The sequence below is a fragment of the Lepidochelys olivacea genome, assembly GCF_965140295.1.
Source record: "Lepidochelys olivacea isolate rLepOli2 genome assembly, chromosome: 5".
Taxonomy (NCBI): Eukaryota; Metazoa; Chordata; order Testudines; family Cheloniidae; genus Lepidochelys; species Lepidochelys olivacea.
Genome location: NC_140415.1, coordinates 126,420,467 through 126,435,006, shown reverse-complemented (window position 1 = coordinate 126,435,006; position 14,540 = coordinate 126,420,467). Strand labels below are relative to the sequence as shown.

Sequence of the window (14,540 nt, the reverse complement as noted above, 5' to 3'; positions counted from 1 at the left end):
TTCCATTTGCTACTCTGACACTTTTCAAAACTTCTCATGCCTTGGCAAAGTTAGAGGAGCAGCATTTCACTTTCCCTCTGGCCGCTCTTCAGCTCTTCCAAAGAGGAGGAAGTTTTGGAAAGTTACACAGTGGAAAAATGAAGAAAAAAAAATAGTTAAAATTAAAAAGGAGAAACAGAAAATAATCCCTGGATTTCATTACTACTGTCTGGGAGAAAGGGGAAAAACCAAAAATGTAAAATTTTTAAATGTACATCTACCAAGCATCACTCTTATAAATGGACTTCATCGCAAAACAGCAACAACAACAACTGGAGAGAACTTGATAACAAAGAACTTAATGACAAGGTACATCCTTACACAACCTGAAGCTACAATACAACAAGGACAACAATTGTATTCCACTGATTGAATGGTAGGCACCATGTATGGGATAAATCCTCTTGAAAAACATTGGGAAAATATAATCTAATGATTGGCAACCATGGAAAGAGGCTGATCTATTTCACGCAGGACATGTGTACAAATAAATCATTTAATGTCCTTTGTCCAAATTGAAGGAAACATTGCTACTTTCAAAAGGAAGGAGGGAGTTGGACTTTGTCCTTTAGCTGAAGTGGCAGAAGATCAGACTTTAAGTCTACGGCACGAGGTGAAACTCGACAATCACAGTGGTCCCTCCTGGCCTTCGAATCTATCAACCTCTAACGCAACCCCACAGAGCATACAATCAACTCCCGGAATGTGCCTATGCAGCGCCTCAACCAATCTGTAATGTAAATGGGAGAGACTTTAAATGTTAATTCCATCAGAAAGCAGCAGGATAAAATCCTACAAGTGCTTCATAGTTCAGCTGGGGAATCGAGACAAGATTGCTGACATTGACTGGTGTTCCAGATGACAAGTATCCAGCCTGGATAACATGTCTGTCCTGTGCCTGGCACTCACTGACAGGGCAGAGCAGGGATCCAGGAACCAGATTCACTGGTGTGCACTAGGTGCTTTCCACAGTTCCAGTGACACTGGGTAACTAGGAACACAGCTAAGTGGCCAGTTAAGCCAGGGTTAATAATGACCATTTTGCATCATCGGAATGGCTCACAGCAGCCGGAGCATGCTGGTGAATCTGGCCTAAGTGCTACTAATACTTTAAACACTTTCCACCCTTTGACAGCAACCCTATATCAGTGTAATTCCATGGAGTCCGCCGGAGTTACACCGATGTAAAAATGGTGTAACAGAGTGGAAAATCAAGCTGATAAAGGCAACAGCAGGAAGAGTAATATCTTGTTCCAGCATTTTAGCTTGCATGATTTCTCTGAAATAATTCCAGCAAGCAGTGGATTGCATTAGAAATACCATGCATGGAGTCATTATTGTGATGTAGATCGTAAAGTCCAAATCAAACCATGTTAAACGCTGTTCTCAGTGTATGTATGTATGTAGATACAGTTGCTTTTGGGGAATGGATAAATTGATTGAACAATCATCTCACAGTATTTTGAGACATTTGGAAAGAATTCCTGAAATCAAAGAACTATTTAAATGAGGGAGGAATTTAAATCAGTGCCCACAGAGCCTGCGGAATCTTAACCTTATTAAATCAACAGAAATACTTTCATGAGTAAAGAATACTCATGTGAGTAAGGATTTGCTGGGCTGGACCTACTAACGGTATAAGTAGATTCCAAACATCCATTGTTCCTCATGTTCTTTTTTACTCTCACATCGCTGGTTATATGTAGATTCCAAACAGTTGAATTTCTATGTGTATTTTTTCCATTCCTTTTTTGCCATATGTCTTTGGTTTTTCGGTTTGTGTGTGTGTGAGAATATATATATAAATGAATCACTTGCAATCTATACAACATTGCTCACATACGATGAACAAAACTTGAATCACTGTCTGGTAAACCTAAACCCCACTTGACCCCTTCTGAACCCAGCATATTAGTGCTGTCACTGAGTTTTGTCAGGCACTTTACCTGAGCACACCTCTAACACAACATGTTAAAATTTCCATCAGCAAATGATTTTTTCTCTCCATAACCTTCTGCATTTCCGTCCCTCCCCCCAGTCTTTTGACAGCTTCCCTCACCATTTATGTCCTCACAGGCTATGTTCCTCAGTGAATTATTTCAATATATACCAATGCAAGGAAATGCTGAATATCAGGTATCCACCTGCAAGGATAGCTTTAGTCCAGAGCATATAATATCTGGCCCAGATCCTTAGCTGGTAGAAACAGAGCTATGCTGATTTACAGCAGCTGAAGATCTGGCCCATAGTCTTTGGCTTCTGAGCTAAACTGCACCACTTTGCTGACCGGGACAGCCTGCGTGTGTTTTCCATCACAAACTCCTTTCCAACAATTAACATTCATTGCCAGCAATATGACAAGGTCGTAAATGAGATTTTTTTTCCTGCTTAACTAGAACCTACAAGTCTCCCAAAGACCAAACCCTTATTTTCTCCATGAAATCTACCTGAGCAAGTCTTGAGGGGAAACCCTGCTGAGGCACCAGCCATGTGGTGCAATGGCTTTTCTCACCTCAATAGTGAGGACAAGAAGCGGGTGTCTGTGTTACACATGGCAAGTAGACCATTGTCAGGTGATATTCCTTTGTGGGGTCCCTAATATCTGCTTGGTATTTGGATCCCGTGATCTAATTTCAAATGACCCTAAGAAACCTGGGCAGACACCACCTTCCCTGGGCACGTGAGAAGGGAAAGAGGAACCAACTTAGAGCAGCTCCCCTCCCTCCTCTGGTCCATGTGCAGAAGGGAGAAGAAGATTCTCAGTCTCTTGACCTCGAAGAAGCCTCGTCAGTCGCCAGGGAAACCGAAAGGAGATATGTTTTGTGTTTATAAAGCCTGGGAAGCAGTTGCCAGAAACAGGCCTTACCAGGACAAGAGAATCAGGCTGTGGCCTCGACAGCCTTCCTTCCCCCACCAACTGGTTCCCTCCACCTCCTCATGCTCTATCGTCCTGCTCTATCGTCGAGGCCCTGCTCCTCATCTCTGCCTCTTCCCATTCTGACTCTCTGCACTCAGGCCACTCTTCAAGCCCCCTCCCAGCCACCGGCCTCCACTCCTTTCCCATCAGCTCCGTTCTCTTGCCCTGCCTCATTCCCAACGGGAAAATAACAGTCAGGAGCAGAGAGGGAAGGAGAGGCACTCACACGCTGCACGCGTGACATCGCCGCCTCAGTTTCCACCAGAGCACCCGGCATGCAGGGCTCCCACTCCTCCTGGCCTTACCAGGACGCCCAGCTTCTGACCAGCTTTATCTGTCCTCACCCAGGCCAGTCCCTCTCTCCTTCGCCAACTTTTACCAAGGTTTGTTTGTTTGCCCATTGCCCTGCTGCGGGAGAGCTTATTCACTGGAGCAGCTCCATCAAAGAGTGGCACTGCTCGTGGGAGTAAACACTCCTCAGAGTGAGTAAGGGCTGCACACTCTGTATTTTGTAAGATTTTCATCCTTCAGGGCGGGAGCTGCATCTTCTCTACAGTGTCATGAATACTGATGGCACTGGCGAAATACTGACGGGCTGGTGTACGTCAACAGAGCTCTAGTCAATGGGGACACACTAATTTACAGTGGTGGGGGGTCTGGCCCCGTAAAATCATAAATCACCTGGGTCAGTAAGTGGGAAAATGTTCAAAGTGAGCAGGAGAAGAAAAATAAACCAGCAGATTTTTCTCCCAGTGGAAGACAGACAGAGCAGTGAGCTGCCAGAGATGAGACCCCACTGGATGGGTAAGTGCACTAAAGAGTTATAGGCCAGACCCCCAGCTGATGGGGGAGCTATGGACTATATGCTCAGGGCTGAAATCAATAAAAGCCAGGGGAGCTGGATGGGTGGCTAAAAATGTGGGGTGATCCCTTCACATAACCTCAGAAAGAAAAGCAAAAATAGTGTCGGGCCTTAGCCCTGGACTCAGCAATGACCCACTGTGACGGAAGCACTTTGTGGAATGCAGATTTCCATCCCCCCGCCCGTTCCCCTCCCCCCAGCACTGCGGAGTCCTGCCCGTGGCAAGGCTTCTTCTTTCTCACCATGTGCTAACTGCGGTGGAGACATGCCCACTGCTCTGCCCGGACGTTACAGCAGCTCGTGGCCATTGTCCTGCCGGGAGGACATGATCCATGCGCCCGGAAGGAGGGAAACCCGGCCCTACCCATTACAGGGCCTTGATGCAGTGCTGCTCTTGTTGCACTTGGCCTTTTCTTGGTTTCCCCCTTTGACCACATCCTTGGGGCGCAGGGTTCACTAGGAGAACCGGTTTGTCCCGTCGCTGTAACAGGACACCGTCATGAATTCATATTCGCAAGGTGCTTGGAAAAAAAATGTCAAGAGCCGTGGCCACGGTTTTCAAACTCGGGTGCCTTCAATTAGTTGCACAGATCTGAACTGAAGCACCTAAATAAAAGCAGCCTCCAAGGTCATGAGACCCTCAGACCAGGCCGCAGACCCCTCCCTTCTCTTTTTAGCGAGCTAGCAAGAGTGCGGCTAGCACCTGTACATCTGCAAGGGATGCCACTCACACCTCCGGCAGCAGCTGAGACACTGCCCTCGTGGTCTTTGATATCCCTGCTCCCGCTGCAGATTTTCCTTCCAGACAGGAGCACGAGGCCCCCAGCTTGTAAAAGGGACAAGCAGAAGCACGTGAAAGGCGTTTTCCAGCAGTCCAGCTCAGAACCTGCAATAGCGACATCTACACCGTCAACGTCAGCAGATGGCAACAGTACAGCGTGAAGGCTAGCAAGGATGGAGCAAAGCGAATGGCGTAAGTCAACGTTTCGTCTCGTGCTGGTTTCAATTCCCAAAATGCCCCCAACCACTGAGAAGACTCTGCACCGATGAATTAGAAATATGATTTACGCAGCTGTTCTGGAGCGGGGCGTATTTAAATGCAGCCACACCTCCTCTGCAGCCCAAAGAGATGGGTGGTAGCAAACACACACATCCTAGCCAGTGCTTAATTTATGGCAGTGGGTTTAACTCTTCTCGCATTTCCAGGCAGACTGGTGACCAGAGCTGAGCAGGGCGATTTATTTGGCGCATTTAGCCCTTTGTTCTGTCTGCGGACAGACGGCGTTCCCACCGATTGGTTCATTCTCCGAAATTTACTCTGTGAATATTCCATGCAAAAAAGGCTTTCGCCGTTGGGTTCCTCCCCAATCTCGCATTTCCAGAATGGCCTCCTGGCAGCTGAGATTTGCCATTTGAACTGGCTACATACTGTAGGTCGCACAGGGAGTCTTCCAATTCGGTGCCCGGTGGAGTCAGTGAGAAGAGAGGGAGCTGGACTGGTCCCTGCATGAACAGAGCTCACAGGCCTTGCGTTTTGCTCTCAATTCCCCACTACTGCTCTACCTCCCTGTGTGAGCTATGGTGGGAGGGAGAGCGTAAACCTGTCTAGGCCCAGGCGCCTCTAACAATCCCACTCGGCACCTCTCTGCATCTTTAGGCATCTAAATACAGTTAAAAATCCAGCCTGTAGTGATTAAAATGTCTGCCCAGCTGCTCTCACTGTGCTACCCCATTGATGAGACATGTTAGTGCCTTGGAATCAGGCGTCTGATGCAAAGACTCACCGCTAGAAATTCACTTCCCGCTAACATCTTGCAATTCTTGCTTCAAACACACCACTCCTGCCCACAAACCTGCTCCCTGAGCGAGTCACCCAGAGGCACATACACAGACCAGGGGAACTGGTGAACTCTTCTGAGGGCTGCTTGCAAATCCTTCTCTGCTCCAGACGAGACCACTCCTCCATGCCAGCGTCAAGGAAGTCAGTTCTCCCTCCTGACCAGCTCGCCAGGGATTGAACCCAGGAGCCCTGGAGCCAAAACCATACGCTGCTACAGTGTGAGCTAAAGAGCTCCTCTGTAGAACGGCGTGGGGGGACATACACTCACCAGTGACATAATCTCACTTTTACTGTTTATAGGGGCCTGCCTGGGACCTTTGCCCACCTGCACCCACCCTTTTTACAGCCTTCATTGCCTCTGGGGTCTTTGCAAATTTCAGGCTCGATCCTGCAGAATTTACTAAGGAAAAGACCCCCATTCAGGTTGGAATATGGGGTGTGCCCGGGTACGCACATCAGGGCGGAGCCATTCCTTCCCCAGGTGAATAACAGCACCACCTGGGAGTGTTCGTCCTGAAATGGTTTTCAAAATCACAGGTGCTTTCGTCCAGGTAGGTTTGTTTGCTCTGCGCAGGTCGCTCAGCTTGGCCGAAGGGAACAGGCTTGCCAAACCTAACTCATGGTGCAGTCGTTTTCACTTGCAGGTCTCATGCACTAGCCCAGTGGCGCAAAGAGCCGGTGACAAGCCAGGGTTAAAGAAAAGGGAAGCTCCCCCTCCCCACAGCTTCCCTTCAGCCTTGACTGTGAGCTGAGACCCCACCAAATAGCAGACTCTGCAGTGAGAGCAGCAACAGGAGCTGGTGCCTGGCTGGGGAATTGCTGGGGCTCCCAGCCACACTGGGGTAGCAACAGTTCCACCTGATGGGAGCCGAAGAGGCATCCCAGCTGGGAGCCCTCTCTGTGCCGCCTCTATAGGGAGCTGTGCCCTTCTGCTGGCTGCCCACTCCCTCCAGGGGGAGGAAGGAGACATCGCCAGGGGAGACGGACAGAGAAACACTGGAGGAGAGAGAGAGAGGTTGTATCAAATCTCTCTGTTAAAAACATGTATTTAACCCTCTTCTCGCATGCAGTGATTGCCAGGTGAGTTCAGCGACTGCCGAGGAAGAGCCCCAGCACCCGCCTGTATTGTTGTTACAAAATCTCATCACTTATAGCAAAGGGCTTGTGGGGCCCTCCAGGGACATGACCCTGCTGAGCTATACACACACAGAGTCACTGCACAAACACAGCACGCACTGTGCAAACACACACACGAAACACTGTGTGCAGGCGTGCTGCCCAAACACACTGCAAAGAGTCCACAGGCAGCCTGCACAAATGCACACCCATTGCACAAACACACGTAATGCATACAGTATGTCTGTGCCCTGCACAAACACAGAGGACAAGTGTACACACACACACTGCATACGCACTACACACATTCATTTCCTTGGCTGGATGTAAGTCTGCTTGGGGACACAGCCTCCTTTCTCATACATTTTGCCTTTTTCCCCTATTCTCTCCTGTAGCTTTGTCCTGTCATCACAAGACAATGTAACAGTGCGCCACCAAAAAGAACCCTGAACATGACCACAGCAGCCAGAACTGGAGAACTCCCCCTCCTCGTCTGATCTATGTTCACCCCTGGTGGCATACATCACGGGGGAAAGTTTAAATCCAAACAGAAGAGTAGTGATCTTGGGAGCCTCCATTTTTGGGTGTCTCATTTGAGATGCTGCTGTTCAGAGGGCAGCCGCTCGGCACTTTCTGAATTTCAGGACCCTTTAAGATGGCTCAGACTGGGCCCTCAGGAACCGAGCCACCGAAAACCACGAGTCATTTCTGAAAATGTAGGCGACCTTTAATGGAATAAAACAATTTCTTTGAATAGGGATATTTGTAAAAACCTGTCTTTAAAATGTAACCTAACCTACATGTGGGTCCCACGCTCACTGCCTGCACCCCTCTACGGCCTTCTTTCAGCTGAACAGAATTCATTAGAAGACGATAAAATAAGATCATTCTCTACATCCTCCCACCCATCTACTCAACATGCATCGCTCGGGCTCCCCACTACGCGCAGGTAAAATCTGAATGAAGCAACCAAAGTTAGAGAGAGGAATCTGGAAACAAAACAGCAACCGTGACCAACGGGTCTGCCTTTTTAAACTTAGAAAGCCAATTGCATCTCTCTTTAGTATGCCAGCGTCTAGCTACTATGTAGTCTGCTTCTTGTATCAGTCCCCAGTAGTATGTCCTTTAACTATAAGTGAAAGCAACCAATCCCCCACTAAGGCACATCTCCTCCAAGTCTACTTTACAATGCAGAAGAGGGAATTACACCTTCAGCAGTGTAAGCCAATAAAGATTGTTGATTTGGTTTGCCCCTGTTGCTATTAGGCTAGCAACCCACTGGGTTAAAGACTGGTGACCACTGCTAAAAAAAATGTCAAGACGGAGAGGAACAAAAACCATCAAGGAATCATACTGAGTGCTGAAGGGCAAACCCATTCCATTTCACTATCCCACTCAGACAGAAGCCTAGCTCAATTTACAATGGTTACCTGGTCAGTGGCTCCACTTATCAGAGATCTATGTACATACAGACCCCTCCCTCAATACTGAGAGAGATGTGTGTCAAACAACTAACCCACGAGACCGTTAACCATGTAGCATTGACCTCACAAGAGTCAGTAAATGGCAAAGTTAACTCTGCCCCCTTGTGCATACATATTACGATACAGGCCATTGTTAAACCATCACATTTTCCTCTTCCTGAAATAATACAATATAATAGGATTCCATTTCCCTAGAGTCTGCAATACAAAACTGGGGCTTCTTTGTACTACTCGGAGTCCGCTTTGGGTGCTTAACTTGGGTGACAATCGCTTAGTGGAGAGGAAAAGGGTGTTAATGGAATTTACTGGGAGGGAGGGGGGATTAACACAGGAAAAAGAAATTCCATAATGTGGAACATTTAGCTAGACACTTACCAGAGCACCCTGTCTACCCCACTTAACAAGTCTGCAGGAGGGAGCCCACTAGCTGGGCAGCTTCAGTGGGCAGCAGAAGATAGCGGTACTGCAATTGCAGATAGGAGTATTGGGGATGGGTAGCCTGCTGGGTTTTGAGCCTTTCACGTTCACATTCTCAATCTTTACTCTGCAACTATGAGGGTTTACTTCTTATAAATGAAATCTGAGATTCTTCTGTGGCTCCAGGAGCGGGGGCTTTAGGTGAAATTTAGGAAACTATTGTGATATCCCTGTGAGAGTTTGCAACATTGAGATTGCCTCTCTCCCAAACCTTAGGGGCTATGCAGCTTTTACCTTAATGCATTGCAGAAAAGTTTTACTCACAATTTTAAAAATCACCTTTCAGCACAGATCAACCCTATAAAATGTCGGCCCAAAAGGAGAAAGATTTGGAAAGTTACAAGCCACTGGAAACAGGGCTGTGGGATGGAGTTTCTATATTTTCTGTCCCAGTTCCCATACTGCTCTTATCACCACGGTAGATGGTTATGCATCTTTAATTAACTAGAGAGTTTCCTATTATAATGCTAATATTTATTTGTATAGTTATAGCCTGATTTTCAAAAACTCAGGTGTGCATCTGCACACCAAATTAATGTGCACACCTAATGCAATTGCATGTACAAACCAAGCCTTTGCACCCATGCAGCCAGCCACAGTCTGAGTGAAATCTAGGCCCCACGGAGCTCAGTGGGAGTTTTGCAATTGACTTCCATGGTCCCAGGATTTCACCCAATGTGTCTAAACGGCCCTCTGCACCTGACTGCTTTGTGCAGCCCTGGGAATTGCCATGCACACTCGTTGTTTGGACTTGGACAGGCACTCCGGGCTGTTTAAAAGTCAGACTCGTACTCTGTGTGTACATACAAAGAGTGGGATGAATTGAACAGGAGGATAACTGAATAAAATGTCCAGTCAGGCTGTTTGTGAGGCTCAAGGCCACAGAGAAAACATTGCTTTTTTCCCTTCCTGACCCAGAGTTTACAAACACTCTGGGGTCATTTCTCCCCTTGAGGTGTGTGTGTAAATCCCATGAACAGGGCATGCACGTGGATGGCAGAACAGAGCTCCTCGTCAAGAGCAGCAGTGTCCTTTGAACGTGTCTGCGCTTTGTGACCACGAACCCAATGACTGTAGTACTTTAAGCAGCGGGGGGGAGGGGGAGAGGGCAACAAATGGGCAGAAAGAAAACAGATGAAGGCCTCCATCCTCCAACCATTGCCATGCGCGAGTAATTTAAACGCGTGAGAAGTCCCAGTGACGTCACTCCCATACAACAATGTCTGCAGAATCAGGCCCTAAACTTGCCCCAGGGTTAAAATTGTCCCACTCCTTTGATTATAATAGGTGAATGTGGCTGGCATGTTCTCCTGATGATATTTCCAGCCCTCTGGAACTCCTGTGGTTAGATAATAAGAAACATCCCTTACACCCCTTCAAGGAAAGAGCCAGTTTAATGTAAGGCATCTTTAAAAAAATTCAAACTCAGAATAGCCCGTCCTTTTTCCTAAATTATCCTTAATTTTAAAGGTAATGCAGCATCTTCCTCAAAGCGACATCCAGGCTGCACAGTGACATTTAACTATGAACCTTAAGAAGAATGCAAAAACTATAGGAAATGCTCTGTATGAAGCAAAATCAAGCCATCTTCAGTGCAGCCTTCGCTGTCAAAAATCCCACTGATATCAGTGGGATCTGGGGAAGTGCTGGAGAAAGGAAACTGTTCCTATAAACCATCTGGATCTCAGACGAGTCTAACCCACCTCGTTTGTATTTTATTTTTTAACAAGGTGTAGTGTTGTGCCATCATAATAATGTATCTTGCCATTTGCCCTGATGGGCAGGAAGCTTTCTTAGTTTAGTTCAGTTTTGTTCTTAAGTCATTGAAAAATGCAATGCATCCCAAGTGCTTTATAATATATGAATACTGGCACCTGACAATGGGACCAATCCTGCTTCCATTCTACCTGCCATTGACTTCAAGTGGAGCAGGGGCAGACTATCTGGACCTGATTGTGATCTCATGTAGACCTGTAGAAATCGGAAGAAACTCCATTGCCATTGATGGAGTCACACCAGCATGAAAACCTTGCACACAGAGGCAATGTCTCCTTAGCATCACTACCGTCTCTGTAGCCATATCAGCCCAACTGGTCGTGCAATAGTACTCCGGAAGAAACAGTTCCCACATTAACAGATTAAGTCACAAAAGCAGATTACATGGATCCATGTCAGACACAACTCAATATGGTGAGTTCTAAGAAAGTGAATATTGAAGACAAATAGCCGAGAGACCATCTTTCTAACGCCGCCCGTCTCTTTTTCAGCACGTGCTACCCACCGAAGAGAAAATAGGCCCATTTACCTTCATCGCGTTTGCGTTTGTTGCTTTCAGCACTGGGGGATGTAATTCCCAGAATTCCACTAATGGAGTAGGAGGAGCCTGCGGAGTCAGTGCTCACTGTCGAGACTTGGGTCACGGACCCCGTGGAGGCTGTAATTAAAAGCAAAGCAGTCAGCATGCTGGTGGAACATGGAAGCCAAAGCGTGCCCACAACGCCTGCCGTCCCAGTCATCCTGGGACCACTTTCCACACCCTCAGCCACAATAATTTCATGTGACTCTGCAGTGCCCCAGCTAAGAAGCTGAATGGTGATGCCTGTTTTGTTGTGTTTCCTCTGGCACGTGAGTTTTGAAAAGGGGCTGATGGAGCATAGCTTGTGGCAAGCACACAATGGACTGCAATGGGGGCTTTGCATGTTCACATGCAATGCGGTTTACAGACCCCCTTGCTCAGACTAAAGTGGTGATGGAGCGGTGCTGGGCCAAGAAGGCCCTGCCCCACATCAGCCAAGGAGCAGGCTCCAAATGGAGGACCTGATTAAAATGGGAGTCTGGCAATCAAGCTGGGGAGAGGTAAGGAGAAGTTGTCTGCAGGAAGGAAGCCAGTTAGAACCTTCTGGGATAGAGGAATCCACAAGGGAAGGATCTGGACTGGGGACAAGGCCTGATGGGGCAGCCAGGGGCCTGACCCCTTTTTCTCTCCCCTTCTTCTTCACAAGGGGGAATTACTGGACACTGGAAGGGAGATGGGCAGCCCCAAGTGACCCTCTGAATCACTGCGACTGCTTGAACAGCCTCCTCGAGGAGGAAAGCAGAGGGCTGTGATCACGCCCCAAAACAAAGAGTGCACTGGGAGGTAGGAAGTGGCCCAGGGGAGGCTGGTCTGGGGTATCAGCTAGAGGGGATGGAAATACAGCCTCCCCCCTTGGTCTGGACCCAGTGGAGAGGGAGGGCCTGGATCTCCCTACCCTTCCCTCTGCCCCTAACCCAACTGGGGGTAACCCAGAGAAGGACAGACTATAATTTGGCCACTAGGCCCCCAGATTGCCTACAAGGCCCCCAAGACTCTGAAGCCCTTGAAGACTCACTAAGTGAGCCCCGCTATAGCAAGAAAAGTAGCTTTGGGCCCAGAGTAACACTCAGGGCAGTGCTCCATTCAGGTTGCTTCCCTTCTAGGAGTACCACGGTGGTTCTGGTTCCTGGCATCCCCTGTTCATGAAAATCACGGACTGGCGGCAGTCACGGTTGGCCATGGTGCCAAACCCAAGCGTTCGGAAAGCAGGAATCAGGCTCCCAAAATCATTAGATTTACAAAATAATTTTAAAAAGTGGGGTCCTTTTTATTTCCCTCTGGGTGTCAGAGTGTTGAGGGTTCAGGTCTCACCCTTTTCTCTCCCACCACATGACTTAGAAGCTTGTTAATGAAAGCTGCGGTTCTCAAGCCATAATCTGATTCCAGCAACTCAGACGTTCGGAAACAGACCAGATATTGTGACAGTTGTGATAAAATAGTCAGAGTTGGCAGTGGTGCCATGGGACAGCTGCTGACACAGCGTTGTGTCTTTGGTTCCTTGCACTCCCTTGTCTGTCTGTCTCCATCTGTTCTCATCTTATTCTTCAAGTGTAACTTCTTTGGGGCAGGGACCATTTCTCGCTCTGTGTTTGTACAGCGCCTAGCACAACGGTCCCTGACTAGGCTCCAATTAATAATAATAATAACTACACTGTGCTTGTTTTATGGACCAGTGAGGGCCGTTTAAAAGCAGTCTCACTGCCACGCCCATCAGACACCTTATATATGCACCTCACAAATGTCAACGCTCAAGTTGTGTTTTATCTACCGTCTATCTTTTTTTAATTGACTCATTCTCTATACAATAAATGTAACGTTACATATTAAGCCACTAATTAAGAATCTAGTGTGATGTGGCGTTAACCTGAAGCCACAACCCAAGACTGCTGATTATTAGTGGGGGAACCCCAGGGCTGGTAACCTAACCATTGCAGTGCTTCAGTGAGCCTTTTGTATTAAACCCTTCATCCTGACTGCAACAGGGGGAGAGGAGTCATTCGCCTGCATTACACAGAATACTAAATAGGAGGAAAGCGTAAGGCAAGTGCCCTGCTACGGGAACCTTTCAAAGGATTATCAAGACCAGATGACATTGTCTAAATGTCTGGTTATCAGTTTACAGCTTTAAAGAGGTGGAATGGCTTTAGGTGGATAGGATAACCATAATTATAATAATGCTTAGCAATTAGAGATTGCACTTTATATCTTCAACATGCTTTGTGAGCACAAACTGATTAACCTTCCACACAACTTCTAGGAAGCAAGTCATTAAATAATAACATTCCCAGTAGGAAAACTGAGGCAAGATGGTTAAGTGATTTGACCAAGGACGCAGATGGAATTAGTGCCCAAGCCAAGAGTTCGAATCCCAGCACTGACTCCCTCTGTGACCGCAGGCACAGCACTTACCCTCCTTCCTCTGGTTTCCCCATCCATCCTCATACACCACCCTGGCATGTGGTAAGAATTAGTCAATGTGCATGATTCACTGCCTGGATTCTGTCACCATAAACAGGCAGAACCCAGGCTCCTAGAGCAAGGAGGTAACAATCTACCTGCCCGCAAGCCTGGGTCTGCCAGGGGGCCTACAGCCAAAGAGCACAGCACACAACATGGGCAGGCCCAGCTGGGGAGAGGATGGAGCTAAAGCCCCCAGGAGCTGTCCAGGACATGACTTAAAGCTGCTTCCATTTGGCAGAACGTTCCCGGTAGGCCAGGTGGGGTACTGACCTGTCCTACAGGGAGTGGCATTAGTGATGGTCAATGTAAATTTGGAGCTGCCAGCCGGTGTTGTTGCTGTGCCCATATGGCCTCTTTCAGGTTCTCCACAGCTGACTCTCCATCCCTCCCTGGGGACAGGGAAACGTGAGCGTGCACACATCCTTTGGCCCAGGGCAGTGGGGTGACATCCCCTCTCTGGCTGCAGGAGGGGATGGGCTGTCACACGGTCATCCCACAGCTGCTAATCCCAGAATGCCAGCAGGGAGAGTCAGCATTCTGTTTGTGCTCAGCGGCCACAGCATCTGGATGAATCACTGAGCTTCCGTCTGTGCAGAGCAAAGCGGAGTCAGGATTTGCCCCTGTATAAACAAAGGCTCCTCTGAAGCCATCAGGAGTTTTGCTATTGAGCTCACTGGTAACACAATCGAGCCTTAAACTATAATTGATGCTAGCTGCTGCTTTTCTTCATCGGAGGCTCTTAGAGTCACTTTCTTGATAAAATGATTCCAAATGTTTGGATATAGCAGTACGCCCACAAGCTTTCCACCTGAGTCTCGCAAAAAGCACCTCCCAGATATTTCTGTTTAACTTCACAGCACTCCTGAGAAGTTAGCATTATCCCCATTTTACAGATGAGGACACTAAGGCAGAGAGCTTATGGACCAGATTCTGCTGCCTTTCCTTACATTGAACAATACCTTATCCCACAAGGGCTACTTGCAGAATGA

The 14,540-nt window shown here is 47.8% G+C and overlaps 1 protein-coding gene across 1 annotated transcript in view; it reads right to left on the bottom strand.

Moving 5' to 3' along the window:
- The window catches only part of PAX5 (paired box 5), a 218,491-nt gene that overhangs the window by 183,747 nt on the left and 20,204 nt on the right, over positions 1-14,540 (bottom strand). The window contains exon 5 of the mRNA XM_084628658.1: positions 11,041-11,169. Coding sequence (XP_084484784.1) covers positions 11,041-11,169 — 129 coding nt within the window. The remainder of the gene's footprint in view (positions 1-11,040; positions 11,170-14,540) is intronic.